Here is a 16,223-nt window from a genome sequence, read left to right as displayed (position 1 = left end):
AAAGAAAGAAGACAGAAAAAGGAGTTAATGCTAATATTTTACAGAAAGAAAAAATAGTCCTAAAGTAATATAAAACTTCTATGCTAAGACAAAAACTGCAGCTTGTGCTTATTCATAAAGAACTGAATATAATTACAAATGTACAATGAAATGCCAATTTCATTAGCACAGGGAAAAAATGTGCCAAATACAACTTGGTCTTTGAGCAGAACTTTTTGTCACGTGCTAAAGATGAACAAAAAAGAATATTTTTTACTCATATATCAACACTACCAGCAGAGATTGACCAGATTGCAGTCTGATTATTTGCCTTCTGTGGAATTGCAGGCAATGACAATACCTAATGATGTTCAAAACTTTATATTAACTAACTAGGATTGAATTCTTCCCACTATTCTCTTTAGCTGTCTCCTCATTTCCACCCTAAATTTATTAATTTTTTTTCCAACACTATCATTTAACTTAAATTCTTTTTGCACTTTTGCCAATAACAACAAAATCTACAGTGTGTTTAGAGGGCAACCTGGCCTTTCCTCAGCATTCTTTCAACAAGGTAAGTAAGTGTAGTAGTTTTAGCTAGGCCTCAAATTAGGAGGCTCAGACAATCTACGTAGATTAGGAGAGACAGGTATCACCTGACTAAGTAACCAAAGAAATATTTTATACCAGATGATGCAAACCTGAGATATGAGTACAGAAGTAGGAGGTGTTCACTCAGTTCCATCATGGCCAAAGTAGAGGCAAGACATGCAGTTGCTGTCCTGCTGCCTGGGCCCTGCTCCTGCTGCCACTACTTGCCTTTTGTTTGAATTCAGGGAAGTAGAAACATTTTGTTGTTATACTTTCTGTTTCTTGCTGGGTGTCTTCTAGGGTGCTTATGGATCTAGAGTGATGGAATCTGTTTTCAGTGGGGAGTGGGGAGTTATTTCTTGTTATTTCTAACTTGTGTAAGTGTGTGCTATATTGTAGTTTCTCCTAATTTTCTCTTTTCTGTATAAATATATACATAGTTAGTTTAAGCATAAACCTAGTTTGATGTTTGGTTTTTTGTCTTTTCCTCCCTTTTCTCGGCGGGGGGAGGGAAGCTCTGACACTGGCATTTTGTCAGCTCAACCCAAGACAGTAAGTCAAGCACTGAAGTTTCTTTTAGGAGATTATGACTATGCTCCTACCACACTGGAAGCTCCTTTCTCCAGCGTTTCAGTACGAAGTTGATTTGAATACAGACCAAGAAATGTAAGCAGCCTTCCCCATGACATTAAGCCCAGTAGCTACCCCATCCAGACTAATGAAACCTGACTTCTAATACAGGAGGCAGGCAGAACACCCAAAACCACAGGCATTCCCACTCACAGGCTTCCTATGTCCCTTACTCCTGCCCACCCAAGCAGGTCTAGCAGGGATCCTGTAAGCTGGCAGATAAGGGTGCACTGATCTAAACAAATCTGCTACTGCAACAAATGTCAGCAGCACTTTTTCTCCACCACATCTGAATGTTTGAAATACACCTTCCTTTACTTGCTTTGTTGTGCAGGTGCACTACTTACAACACACCTTGGAGGAGCCCGAGCCCAAAAACCAGGGGCGAGCAACATTCAGCAAATGCTGAGTGAGGCATCTGCCAGCGCTGCACCCAGACAGCAGGCTGTCTGAAAGGGGAGCCTGAGCATATTACATTTAAAGGGCAATTCAATTTCAGGATATTGCTTGTCCAGCTGTTATTTTCTCCTACCAGGAAAAGCAACAGAAATTGAGAAACTGGGAAGTTTGTTTATATGTTTGCGGAAAAGGTGAGGTTGTTTAAACACCAACAACTCAAGGCATTCTGCTAAAAAGGTAACTCTTCCATGCTAGTTTGTCCTTACAGAAAATAACAAACCCCTGCTCAGTAACAGCCCTGTTTTAAGTTCTGTTCAAACCACAAGGGACTGAGCTTTTACATTTAAAAATCTCAACTGCTTAGAAAAGAGGTTCAGAGTGAGAGAACAAGATGTGAAATGCATTGACACTTTAAGTAGTAATTAAAAACAACTTAAAGCAACAGATAAAATACCTTCTAAATTAAGATAAATACTTTAATCAATTTCCATTAGCTGTCTGTGTCTGTGTCTTAATTTACGGTAGATGCTTTAATTTATTGTTCCCCAGGTAATTTTTAATTACTACAAAATTTAAATTTTTAGAATTCCCACAGGTCACAAATTCTGGATATAATTGTCAAATTAAGTTTCTCCCTGGTCTTTATTTTCTGGCTGCTCACAGCAATGTATTTCTTTGCATTAAACAGAGCAATAATGACGTGTAAAACTAACGTGTAACCCAATAAAGTCAAATTAGTCCTACACAAAGCACAAGCACTTTAGGTTCTAAAATCTGCAAATATTATGTATCAAGAGGATCTAGCTGTGCACTAATCAACATTCCCTATCACTTTTTACTTAAAAGTCAACTCTTAGAAAAACTGGAAGTCTACATATGCAAATTGTTTTGAAATTGGCTATGCACATGAATTAAAACTCATCTTTGCAACCCACGTGCTCTCTAGGCAATCCAGGTCACTTGGATTTACCTCAGTCAGTGCATATTACTTAAGCATCTCTATTTAAGGTGTTATTTGGTTGTTCCCTTTGGACTTCTTGAGCATTAGCAGGAAAGAGGGAGATGCAAGAAAGGCACACAGAAAGGCTTCTGAGCAGCTTTCTGCAGTAGATACATTTCTTGGGAGCATACATGGTGGTTTAGGGGCAGTCCCGTGGTGTAAAGGAGAGCACTCTGGACTCTGAATCCCAATGTCCTGAGTTCGAGTCTCAGTGGGACCATCCCCTGGCAGTTCAATGCCTCCCTGCCATCCCATCCCATCAGATCTCGGATGCTCAGCAGGGTCAGCCCCGGTTAGTACCGGGTGCTGTGACAGTCCTGAGGACTTCACTGTCACTGTCCAAGCTCGCTCGGCCATGGCAGATGGACCTCAGGACTTAAATGGTGGGGCCAGTTCTGTGCACGCTGAGCCTCACCTAAAAAATCCACTGCATAGGCTGGAAGGGCACGTGGGGAGAGCCCTTCCCAAATCTGCGTTCACGAAGTCTGGACATACGTACATACATGGTGGTTTATGGTCTGTGATATGGAATTAACCTCAGAATGATCCAGAGATACACTACCACCCTCTGCCTCTGTCCGAGCAGAGTTTGAGGTCTCTGCCTTGAGCTGGTATCCACTGTGAAAACCACATACTGTGAAATTAATTTCTGAAGCTCCACTCAGAGTTATCAACACTGCTGTTCTTAGCCATGACTCACTGAAAGCAGCATGCAAGGGGCTCTTTGCCTTTTATCCCCATCTGCAAAGAGCAAACAGAGATTCAAGATTTAGATTCATAGAATCATAGAATCGATTGGGTTGGAAAAGACTTCCAAGATCATCGAGTCCAACCCTTGGTCCAACTCCAGTCCCTTTACCAGATCATGGCACCCAGTGCCACGTCCAATCTCAGTTTAAAAACCTCCAGGGATGGGGAATCCACCCCCTCTCTGGGCAGCCCATTCCAATGCCTGATTACTCTCTCTGGAAAGAATTTTTTTCTGATATCCAACTTAAATTTCCCCTGGCAGAGCTTGAGCCCATCGTGCCCCCTTGTCCTATTGCTGAGTGCCTGGGAGAAGAGACCAACCCCCACCTGGCTAGAACTTCCCTTCAGGTAGTTATAGACAGTGATGAGGTCACCTCTGAGCCTCCTCTTCTCCTGGCTAAACAACCCCAGCTCCCTCAGCCTCTCCCCATAGGACTCGTGCTCCAGTCCCTTCACCAGCCTTGTTGCTCTTAGCATGAGGAAGTGCTACCACCTGTATTTCTCTCTCCTTACTCTCCATTCCTGCAGCTACTTCAGACTCACTGAATGACAGTTCCTCCCCTCCTCAGACTATTTCACTCATTCTGCTTTTTATTTGGTCCCCTCCTGCAGGCCAGTATCATTTACAGTATAATCAGACTACCAATACACCCTAAGAGACACTTTCTGAACATGCCCAAGTCATTGCTAGACATGCATTGCTTGTCACACCTATTACACTTCTATCAACCTGAACTATCCAATTCCTTCAACTATCTTCCTAACACAGTGAAGGCATACAGACCAAAACACACCCTATTTAACTTCACACAGACAAGATATTCCTCAGCTTGGGAAAACACTGGCCCTGACTCCCTCTGCAGAGAAAAAGGTGCCTGCAGAGATGGACTCAAGTCTCCAGAGGGCTGAATAACTGGAGGTCATCAGCTCACACAAGATGGTACATTTAAACTGCACGTGGAAATACATACCAAACTATCAGATGGGGGAAGATCAAACTTGCAGGCTACAGTGCAAGATATAAAACAGTACCCCCCTTGTTATAAATCCAGTATTTCCTTTGTATTCCCATATATTCCCCCGATTTTTTTTTAAACTTGAAAATCTGTTACTCCTTAGTAAAAAGCACTCTGCTCAGAAAGAGACAAAATAAATATATTTGGGAGATCCAGGAAAGAAGTGGTGACGAAACTCTACTACACTCACATCTTGCAGCTAGAAAGAATTGAAAGGAATCTTTCGGGAATGGGGCAGAGCAAAGGCTCCTCTGATAATCAGCCAAATTTTTAATTCTCACTAAATCCATGGTACCTCTAAGATTACTGAAAAAGGTAGAAAATATTTTTGAACTCTGATAAGACTGCTTTCATTAACTAGTTTTTTTTAAAGAAAAAGAGTCTGTAGACACAATTTTAATGAACTCCTCCAAGTTTGGCTTGAGGCAAAAACCAAACTCGAAAAACTTCCGTAGCTCTCATCTGCCAAAACTGTAAATTACTGATAACTAGAGATCAAAATAAGTCAAATGGAAAGTCTAAACATAAAAGTTGCTCCAAGATCACCCTGTAACACACATACATACACACACACCTGCAAAACAGTATGTGGCATACCTGTCTGAAACAATGTAGAGGGGCAGCTACTGATTCAGTCTCTTTCAGATAATCATCCCAATTAAACTGTTCTGGAAGACACAAGATAAAAAAAAGACCATTTACACGGTTTTAAAGGGAAACTTAAATTAAAAGGGGAGTTGGGAAAAGCAAGAGACAAAATAAGCCAACTATTTTGTGAAATACCATTTTTTTTCCAAGAACTGAATTACTCCCAAATGGAATCTCTAGCTTTGAAATACATAAAACTCTCAAAGGAGCTTCAAGATTACCATTAATTCACAGGGGTGATCACACAATAGCCAAAATTAATATAAACGTACCTAAATATATTTTTTGTGGTCCATATGCAAAAATATACAAGTCAGGATCTCTAGATTCAATTCTCTGCATAAGGATCTCCAGAGCATCCTTGTTTAAATCCCATCAGCCTCTCTATATCTTGGTTCCTCTAACAGCAGGATTGATATAACCTCATGAGTGCTGAGATGACACACATTGAAAAACAGACACATAGATTCTGTTGAAATATGTTATTAATACTATGCCCACTCCACTAGAAAATAAAAAGACTGGCACAGCCTTCCAACTGCATCTTTGTCTCTTTTCATCTCAAGTCTGATAAAGTCTTTTCTTTGTAGAATATTACGTATTATGGCAATTACAGGTAAATATTATGGCAACATTAAGAAACAGAATCATGGGGTTTTTCCTGGTGGCATTTAAGAGTGGCATTTAAGAGTGGCATTGTTTATATGCATTGGCAAGTGTACTCTGTATTTGACTTAAATAGTGTTACCAGTTTTGCATGAATGATAAAACACGAAACACTAACATCAAAAAAATAAGCAATCACTAATTAAATTAATACAAAGTGCAAGAGAAAAGCCACAGTGGCACAGCTAATACTTTTGTTACTAAATTGTCTGAGTTATTTTTTTTATTTTTGTTTGGGCAGACCGCATTTTTCTGACGTTCCTGAATAATACATCACTCAGGAACCCCGAAATGATGCAGTGGTGCCACCCAGCGGCTCAGCCACTCACACGGCCTACAGCAAAACCCTTGGCGATGATTAAGAGCCCACACCGGCCTTGACAATAATCCTTCCAAACACACCACTGCGCAGTGACAGTTCAACACATCCCTGCAATTTTCAGGAAAGAGAAGAAGCGAAGAAACAGAAAATAGCATCATTTTCCAGCACTCACACAATGCTTCTCTGAAAGATGTGTGGTGGCTCAAACCAAGAGTGTGTGCCTGCAGTAACACAGCATTTAGACAGTCCCCCTGGCCTGCTCAGATCCTCTTTTTTAGGCATAAGGCTCAAAGGTGTTCGAGTGATTTGTCCTTGACACTGCAGAAGCCACGGGCTTGTCAGCTATGTGAGAAGTCAGTAACAGTTCAGTTAAGTCTCAAAAGCTGGAATATATGTAAGCTGGTAACAAAGACATTTCCATATAACATCTTGGAATTCCACCTATTTTGGAATGAAAATTTTATTCATACATCTATACAGTAACACCCATTTTGTATTACTCACAAAAGGCAGGGTACATTAACTTCAGCATATGTTAGATACTTATATTTCAGGAAGGCAGAAATGGCTCTTCAGACCTTTCTCCAGAAAGTAGCCCCCAGATTTGCTGCTCTTCCCATTAACAGGCCAAAGAGGGTGTAAAAACTAAACATGATGAACTGCTAGCAAGTTTTCATCTTACAAAAGTTCCTCTTGGAGCCTAATAGTAAAGCTCTCACTTCAGGTTGCCTTCTGATTTACCAAAAAAAAAAAAAAAAGATTTTTTAATCAGATTTTACCTTAGCAAACTACCTAACCAAACAAAATTAAATCTAGCAAAAAGAATATATTATCTGTGTCCCAGCTGTCTCAGCTCTAACATGATGTAAAAACTGTAATCATGAATCAGAGCTTCTCTTTGTTAAGAACTGTATAAATACAGACACTTCAGAGAGAGCACTTTTTGCCAGGAGAAACTCCAAATCACTTCCTCCAAAAAATTATATACCAGCATTTCCCAAATAATCCCAGTTATTATAACAGGACTGTAAATTTGGTGGAATGACCCAAAAATGCAGAGAGAATCAAACAGACTTTTTCTTCCAGGGAACATTTACTAGAAAAACATGTAAGGCAACACAAGCGTCAGCTGCAGGTAAAGTCAACAGTAAAACAACATTGCTGGTTCTTTCCTTTAAATTCTGGCTATCAAAAGCTCTTGCATCGAGCAAAAATGTCCTAGAGTTAAAATTAGAACCTGTGAAGATACACTGTATTAAGTTAGAGCCAAGCTCTCAGAGATGGAGCTAATTATCATTTAATTACTGCAATCACAGTAATAGGAGACTCATGTATGTTTGCAACATGTAAGATGCATCTCTAGACAGAGTATCTACACAAAAGCTTCTCTATTCTCAGCGTGCAGAGGTAAGGAAGAAGCTGTAAAATATACACATGTATTTCTAATTCTATAACCCCTGAAAACATGCAGCTTCTGACAACTAGAAATCCTTAAAAAAATTAGCTGGCAGCAAACGATCTAACACACATTTCTCTTCACACTCAAATCTGAAGGCTCAATTAAACAGCTCACAAAAACCCGCTATGCAAAAAGCACAACTTTATAACTCATCAGCAAAGGGAAAGCGAGAGGGAAGAAGGAAATTTTATGCTGAAGAATAAACCAGCATATACTGGAAAGAGGGGAAAAAACCCTCAAAAAACAACAAAAAGAACACATCAGAAGGTAACCAGAACCTTTTGTAAAAAGGAAAAAAAAAGAAAGTTTATAGCAAACACAGAAGTGAAGCTCTAAAACAATGATTCAAAACAAGCATCATGGACAAAAAAGCTGACTAATTTAAAAATTAAGGCTATTGGTTTATGCCAGAGTTGCTTGCATTACTGGCAGTGACCCACAGGTCAATGACCCTTGATGCTCTCTGCAGTGCTGTAGCAATACCCTATCACCTCACCAAACCTGCCAATCCCCAAGTAACTCAAGTTCAAAAGGACCCCGGGAGGTCTCTAATTCAGCCTCCTGCTCCTCCAGGGTTTCTTCAGCCTCAATACGAAGACTTTTTTCCTTCCATGAAGCAGGAATTTCTTATGCTCCGGGCAGTTATTTGTCGCTCCTCCTTCCACTGCACCTCTGAGAGGAGCCAGGCTGTGCCTGTCAGGTAGGTGAAGACAGCAAGACCACCTCTGGTAAACTTCCTCTTCTTTTGGCTGAGAAAAACCATTTTTCTGGTTTCCATACCACTTTTTTTGCTTCCATCTTGTATTTCATCACCTTCATTTTTCGGGTGGACTGCCAGCCATCCTGCTCCAGTATTAGCAGTGCTTTCTACTTGTCCTGTGCAGCTCAAAACTGAACACGGTTCTCCGGATGCAGCCTCTGAAATTCCCCAAAGCAGCGAATGCCTCCTCCCAGCCAGCTGCCTGCAGTCCTGCCGACAGGATGCCTATGCAGTTCACGTCTTTCGCCACAAGAGCACGCTGCTGGTCCACACTCAGCTTGCTGCCTGCCGGGGCTCCGGGGACTCCCCCGCTGAACTCCTTTCCAGGCAGCCAGGCTTCCCGCCTGGGCAGCTGGAGGGCTCCGGTCTGCCCGAGGCCTGGAGGGACTCTCCATTCGCCTTGGACTCCCACGGGGGTCCCGTTATCCAGTTTCCTTAGGATAGGCAAGTCCACCTGAAAAGCAGTCCTGCCTTCCAGCCTACTGGCTACTTCTCCCCATTACATGTTGCCCACAAACTGGGTGACTGTTCTGTCGAATCATCCCATCTGATGTATGTATGGCCAGACTTCACGAACGCAGATTTGGAAAGGGTTTTCCCCACATGGGTGTGCCCTTCCAGCCTGCACAGTGGATTTTTTAGGTGAGGCACAGCATGCACAGAACTGGCCCCACCGTTTCAGTCCTGAGGTCCATCTGCCATGGCCGAGCTTGCTTGGACAGTGACAGTGAAGTCCTCGGGACTGTCACAGCACCCGGTACTAACCAGGGCTGACCCTGCTGAGCATCCGAGATCTGACGGGACTGGATGTCAGCATCAGCTCTAGCACTGACCTCCATGAAATGTCACAAGCTACAAAGCTGCCAGATGGACCTTGCACTGTCTGGCAGTCCAGTCAATTTTTTATCCACCTAACCGAACAACATCTCAACAGTTTTGCTGAAAGGACTCAACAGAAACTGTACAGAAAGCCTTGCTAAAGCAGAGATGAACAATATCCACCGCTCTCCCCTTGTTTACAGAATCACTTATAATAAAAGGCAATCAGTCATGTACAGTTCACAACTGGCAAATTCATCTCAGCTGTTCATAACATCATCTTTGTCCTTTATTTGCCTGGAAATGGCTTCTGGGAGGATTTTTCCAGTCTTCAGGAAGACTTGGATCAAGCATGCCAGCCTGTAATTCCCCAGTGCTCCCTTATTGTCCTTCTTGACAGTGGGGATACTGTTTGACCTTTTCCGATCATCATGAAACTTCCTCATAACGACAACATCTCCAAAATGAGCAAGAAGTCTCACAGTGACACCAGCACCACCTCAGCACCCTTGGAGGCGTCACACCTCCTGCCTTTGGTCTGTTTTTCACTGTTCTCACATCTCTGTATTTCCCCTCCTCTTCAACTTTTTCATCACACAATCCCCTGGAAACTCTGGAGACTTCCTGGATGTTGGCCCAAAGCATTGTAAGGCATTTTCTTCATCCAGCATCAAGAGGCTCGTTCTGCTTCCTTGCCACCAAAAAGCAGTAACACAGGATAAAAATTATCATCTCCTCTGTAGAAAATCAGAGATCTTGCAAGGCACTCTTCTCTGTCTGACAGAGTTCAGCCTCGGTTTCAAGTTCAGTGTCCAGACACTCGACTGACAGCACAAATAGCAATGAGACAAGAGGACACAGCCTTAAGCTGCACCAGGGGTGGTTTAGGTTAGCCATTAGGAAGAAGGTTCTGCACATAAAAAGTGACTGGGAATTGGAACAGAATTCCCAGGGAGGTGGTGCAATCACCACCCCTGGAGGTGTTTAAGACTGGATGTGGCACTTAGTGCCATGCTGTGGTTGACAAGGAGGTATTAGGTCATAGGTTGGACTCAGTGATCCCAGAGGTCCTTTCCAACCTCGTTATCCTGTGATTCTGGGTAGCCCAAGTGGAAGAACACAGATGACTGTATAAGGCTTGCCTGCTTAGTAGTGCTTCTCCACAAAACCTTTTCAACACTTAGCTCTCTCCTGCAGAAGGAGGTGGAGACATCTTCCAATGACTCATGAAATATGGTTATCTTATCCATATATGAAAAGCACATTGCTGGTGGGGGGTGTCCTATGGAGCTCTGTCATGTCAGACAACATGATTCTAAAACACAGACATGCTGAGTCCAGTTTGGCTGAAGCTCCTTTTACACTGCTGCAGAAGAGGGAAAAAGACACAAATACACTTCCTTTTCTGTCTCAAAGTAACAGGGATGAGTAACAAAGATGACAGGTTGCCCAGAGAGGTTGTGGACTCTCCTCTGGATATACTCAAGTCATCTGGACATAATCCTGAGTAACGTGCTCTAGGGGGCCCTGTTTGAGCAGGAATAAATGACTTCTAGCGGTCCCTTCCACCCTCGCCCATTCTGAAACTGCTGCAACACCAACAAACAAAAAAATTAGATCTGACAAATGGAATAGCAGAAGGCTCTACTATGGCTGATGGTAACCAAAAATCCTTTCTTTGGTGCCAGCAAACACATTAAGGACAGGAAAGATAACTGTAGCAGAAAAGGCATGAAACTGAGAAACACATGATAAGAACAGACAAATCAGTCTAAAAATAATAAGGTTTATGCAGTATCTTTGACAATACATACTTACAACGAGTACTTGTCTTGGCTAGTAAAAATATATCAGGCTCAAGTCAAGCAAATTAGCAAATTCAACCACCACCTTCTATACCAAAATATGTTTCCAAACAAAGTTAGACAAAAGCAATGGTATGTTTTTAACTACCCACCATCAATAACCCAAGAGACTGAAAAAAGAAAAGCTTCATGAAATAGTATGATCCAAACAAACACTTTTTCTTTAGGGTACCTTAACTAATAACCTGACAGCTGCAATACCTACCACTTTTTAAAGACGGGTTGTTTGCCTGTTGATTCTTTCCATCTTTCTCTTTTTTAACACTCTTTGAATCTAAAAGACAAGATTCCATTACACAATAAATGTAATATTCACATCACAACAATGTCCAGCACAACACAGAATGCTTTCAAACAATACAGAATTATCTTGTTCCAAATATTGACTTTTTTCATTTCAGTGCATAATCAAAAGGTACTCTAAATTTTATCACTGCACTGTTTTCCCTTCAAAATATATTGTGAAGTACACCATGAAAAAGCAAAGCTTCCGACTACTTTATTTCAGATTATCAGAATAAATCTAGTTGCAGAATATGTAGTATTAGCTCCACAGACAGCAACCCTGCTCTAACTTTTAAGTTTTACTCAATCTACATACTATTTGAGATTCTCAAGACCACCAAGTATCTTCATGATAAAATCTTGTATAGATCACCATGAACTGAGAAACAGGGGAAAAAAACAAGTCCACCCAAAATGCATATTTCTGAGTTAAAAGATTCCATTCTATACTTAGATTCTTGAATACTCAATAGTCTCAATATTAAATTCTCAAATACTCAAAGCAGCTATGTCAGCACACATGCCACTTACTTAAAAGAATCATTTAAAATAATCTACCTCCTCTATCATTCATCTCTACACACACTCAGAAAGGAGCATCATTTTTCATTTTTGATGGATATCAGCATTGTGGGAGTCACGGTGGAACTGGGCAGCTGTAACAGAGAACACTGAGGGAGACAGTTCACTCATTCCTTTTAGTTTTTAAAGTATGTTGGTTTGGTGATTTGCTTTTGACACTCATGGACTTAAGAGCAATTCAAATATGACACTGAGCCGGCAAGGCTTTTCTGTTTAAAAAAAAGAAGTTTACTTTGGGACATTTTTACTAGATAGGTTCATGGAGAAAGATCCTTATGGAGGCCAACTTCAGATGGAACTCTTGAAATGACTCAGGATAGTGCTCATGAGCTTTAATCCCAGTAATTCCTCAGGAGTATGGCTTCAACCCACACAAGTGGATACCCTATGACTGCCTGGGAATCTGAGGAGGGATGGTGTTAAAACTAGTTCAGCAACAATGGCAAGACAAAAGGCTAACACTCACCTTCTCTGTCCTACTGGTCAAAATACATTTCATCCAGCCTCTCTGTGATTGAGCCAAATCCAGGTAATTTTCTACTAGGAGGGTGCAATTGACAGCAGAGCCTTTAGTCATGTTCTACAAGCTTAGTCAGGTTTTCCCAAAAACAGTCATGAAACTATCACAGACATCAGGCTGTCAGCTTAGAGAATAAATAACTTCCCAATCCACCTATTTCCAAAGAGGAAATCAGTAAGTCTCTTATGTGGGACTCCTCTGAAATAAGAGAACTAATAACTGCTTTCCGTGAACACCCAAAGCTTGAAAGGACAGAGTTATGAAAGAATATCTACCCAACAGAGCCAGATTTCAAACAAGACGACAGCCTTTCATGATGAGAGACATCAAGAACAGGTGGAAGAATGTGAAAAACTGCAGCCTGGACACCACATGTGCTGCTCTTGCTGACAATCACCACACGTGTTATTTATACTCTGTACCACGTAGGTTCAGTGCCTATCTCAAAAATAACACAGCAAATATGAAAGCTGAAACAAAACACTCTTGGCAACTTTATGTTCTTATCAGCCATTAGAAAGCTACATTATATTAATGAGAAGTTGATTTCTCAATAGGAATTTAAGCATCTATTTCATTTGAGGTGGAGGCATTTTCATTTAGGGTAAACACAAGGCACTGTTACTATCATTTGTTTTTGATGGCCAGAAATTTGCTCTTTAAAATGCTTAAGTAAATCCCATCCAGCACATGCAGAAGCATCCAAAAATAAGTCTGAATGAAACCAAGATTGCTTTCAAAACCTCCCCTTGCTTTTATGCATTCCAACCTTCAACGGGAAGCTGGGAATACCATCACAAAGCCAGAGTGTTTTGTCTAAGCAGATGAAAAGCTACTAGCAGTAAGAATTACCAATCTGATTCCACATACGACATCCTGGAATTATTACCATCCCAGAAAACTTTCCCCCACTCTGTACTTCACAATTGCTATGATGCCTTTTCCAATGTCACTAGTTAGGGGGGATAAAAAAAACATTGTTTATTTTCAAAAACAACCAGGAAGAAAATAAGACTTTATTAAAATCCAATTTTATAAATATAAACCCATTTTTTATTTGTTTTTTAATGCATGCCAATCTACACTTGAAATTTTGATATTCTAAATTCTAGTAATTTTAGTTTTCAAAGATCACGGGGGAAAAAAAGATCAAGTCACTGGGCTGAAGATGACTCTCTAAGAACAGGATCCTCAGCTTGGTCAAACTGCGAGGTCAAACCTCAAAAATCAGACTATAAAAGAGGGAAATACTTCTACAGGTACAAAGAATATTTTGTTTTCACCTCCTTCCACATTCATCTCCTAGTCACACTGAAGGACTAATTCCTTGAAAACCTGAAAAATGGACGTGGTAACGGGAACTTTACATATACATTCAAAACAGAGGACACTTATTAGCTCCAAAGTCTTGAAGCTCATGGTGACAAAAAAAAAATAGGTCAGTTTACTTCATTATCTATCTTCTTCTGGTCACAAAGTTCATTTTTGAAGAGACAAGTTTCAGTTTACTTTCCAATGTAAAACAGAGTATGTTTTAGATCGTTTGCCCAAACAAGAGTTACAATGAAATGCTGCTAACTGTGGACTTAATCAAATGCTTCTCAGCTTTCTTTAAAAAAAAACAAACAACAAAACACAACACAGAATGGGATACCAATTTCAAAGGAAGTTTTAGAAATAAAGTAATACACGAAAGTACACAGAGTTCATATATTTATTACATAACTATATATATTTAGCTTATAGCACCTACAGGCTAAATATCCCATGAAAGATTGCCTTCCTCTAGGAAGCCAGATTAAAGTAGAGCATATACTAAATCACAAAAGCAACATATTGCATTGTTTACCAACTAATTTTTTGATACAGTGCACTTCATAAGCTAAAACTTTAGATACAAACCAAGATTAAAGATTATTTACCACAGTGCTTTCTGCTTAGCAATTCAAAACTCCATGTGTTTACATAACTCCCACCCTATCTGTACCACAGAATTCTGCTGATAAGATTACTCAACAGAAAACAGGCAAGAGCAACCACATCTATCATGCAAGAAATTGGACACAAAGAAGACTAAGACAAAGCTATCTCAACTGACTTCTGAATAACAAAAAAAAAAAATCAGAGACAGCAGTGGTAAAGGTGGTAAAGCTCTGGTAAAGGTAATAGTGGTGATCACTGTGTATTTCCTCTTGCAAACTCCCATGTTGAATTCCAGCTTCTAGCCTGAGATGCTTTGAAATTCTGCAACACTTCTTTCTAGAAGTTAACCTTTCAACAAACAAGATGATTGCTTTATCTGAGTGATGGCATGCATCCCATTTCTTGATGGTAACAGCCAGAGTGCTACATGAGGCGGCATAACTGTGCTATCTTCTATTTGCTTGTTGCAATGTGGGGAAAAGGCAGTCAGCCCACAGTCGTGTTTCAAGATTTCTGTAGTTATACATCAGCACCGTTAAAGTCTTCAACTCTGATGCTGGGTGTTCAAAACCTGGCAGAATATCACTTAGAATCACAGAATCATAGAATCAGTTGGGTTGGAAAAGACCTCTGAGATCATCAAGTCCAACCCTTGGTCCAACTCCAGTCCCTTTACCAGATCATGGCACTCAGCGCCACGTCCAACCTCAGTTTAAAAACCTCCAGGGATGGGGAATCCACCACCTCTCCTGGCAGCCCATTCCAATGCCTGATCACTCTCTCTAGAAAGAATTTTTTTCTGATCTCCAACTTAAAATTTCCCCTGGCAGAGCTTAAGCCCGTGCCCCCTTGTCCTGTTGCTGAGTGCCTGGGAGAAGAGACCAGCCCCCACCTGGCCAGAACTTCCCTTCAGGTAGTTACAGAGAGTGATGAAGTCACTTGTCTCAAAGAAACCCCTTGCCCCCCTCAGATGGATGAGAATACCTGTGGATGGCTGAAACCTTTGCTCTTCCTGTGCCACACAGTTACTCACCTTCAGATGGAATTTCCTAAGACAAGCCAAGACTTGCTCAGGAAGGGGCCACCTTCACACTCTCTACCACACAGGGCTGTGAGCTCTTCTCAGCAGACCTCGACCAAGCCTCAGTGCACACAGTTGAGGATATAAAGACAGAGTGAATATGAAAGTTCTGGAGAAGACGAGGCTTAGAGGTGACCTCATCACTATCTATAACTACCTGAAGGGAAGTTCTAGCCAGGTGGGGTTGGTCTCTTCTCCCAGGCACTCAGCAACAGGACAAGGGGGCACGGGCTCAAGCTCTGCCAGGGAAATATAAACTGGATATCAGAAAGAAATTCTTTCCAGAGAGAGTGATCAGGCATTGGAGTGGCCTGCCGAGACAGGAGGTGTATTCACCATCCCTGGAGGTTTTTAAATTGAGATTGGACGTGCCACTGAGTGCCCTGATCTGGTAAATGGACAGAAATTGGACCAAGGGTTGGACTTGATGATCTCGGAGGTCTTTTCCAACCCCATGAATTCTATGATTCTCCTTTCCTTTCTTTTTGTGCTTCCCTAGCGGGAATCTTATCTTATCTGCCCGGAACAGGGAGTCTCTTTGAGTATATTTAGACAACAGTCATTCAGAAAGCCTACAAGAGAAGGGAACAGACTTCCCCCATAAACTCTTGGTGCAACAATTGAATGGATGATTCTTGGCATTACAAAAAATCTACTATAGCAAAAGACAATTGTTTACCAAGGGAACACACAAGCACATAAAGCAGCTTGGACTGAAGGAGGAAAGCTCAAGAAAAGTACAAAAGTGTTTGCAGCCTTTTATGGGGGAGGATGACCATTCTGACAGCTCTGAAAGCAGCAGCAACCTGGTTTCAGACAGTGGGTCTTTCCCTCTTCACATTCTCTTTGTTTCACCAGCCCAAACACTTGTTTCTTATTAAGTCTCACTCTATTTTAGCACATACCTCACAATTAATATCTGCAGACA

The 16,223-nt window shown here is 41.2% G+C and overlaps 1 protein-coding gene across 3 annotated transcripts in view; it reads right to left on the bottom strand.

Annotated features, from left to right (window-relative positions):
* Nucleotides 1-16,223, bottom strand: part of SCML2 (Scm polycomb group protein like 2) — a 73,687-nt gene that overhangs the window by 43,351 nt on the left and 14,113 nt on the right. For 2 of the 3 annotated variants that reach the window (XM_071569464.1, XM_071569473.1), the window contains exons 3-4: nucleotides 11,110-11,178; nucleotides 4,963-5,033 (exon numbers count right to left, since the gene is read on the bottom strand). The exons of the other annotated variant lie outside the window; for it this stretch is intronic. In XM_071569464.1, coding sequence (XP_071425565.1) covers nucleotides 4,963-5,033; nucleotides 11,110-11,178 — 140 coding nt within the window. The remainder of the gene's footprint in view (nucleotides 1-4,962; nucleotides 5,034-11,109; nucleotides 11,179-16,223) is intronic. 3 annotated transcript variants of the gene reach the window in all.

This window comes from Pithys albifrons, chromosome 1, assembly GCF_047495875.1.
Source record: "Pithys albifrons albifrons isolate INPA30051 chromosome 1, PitAlb_v1, whole genome shotgun sequence".
In the NCBI taxonomy this organism is placed as follows: domain Eukaryota; kingdom Metazoa; phylum Chordata; class Aves; order Passeriformes; family Thamnophilidae; genus Pithys; species Pithys albifrons.
Note: the sequence above shows the minus strand (reverse complement) of the source record. Positions and strands in the feature narration are given on the sequence as shown.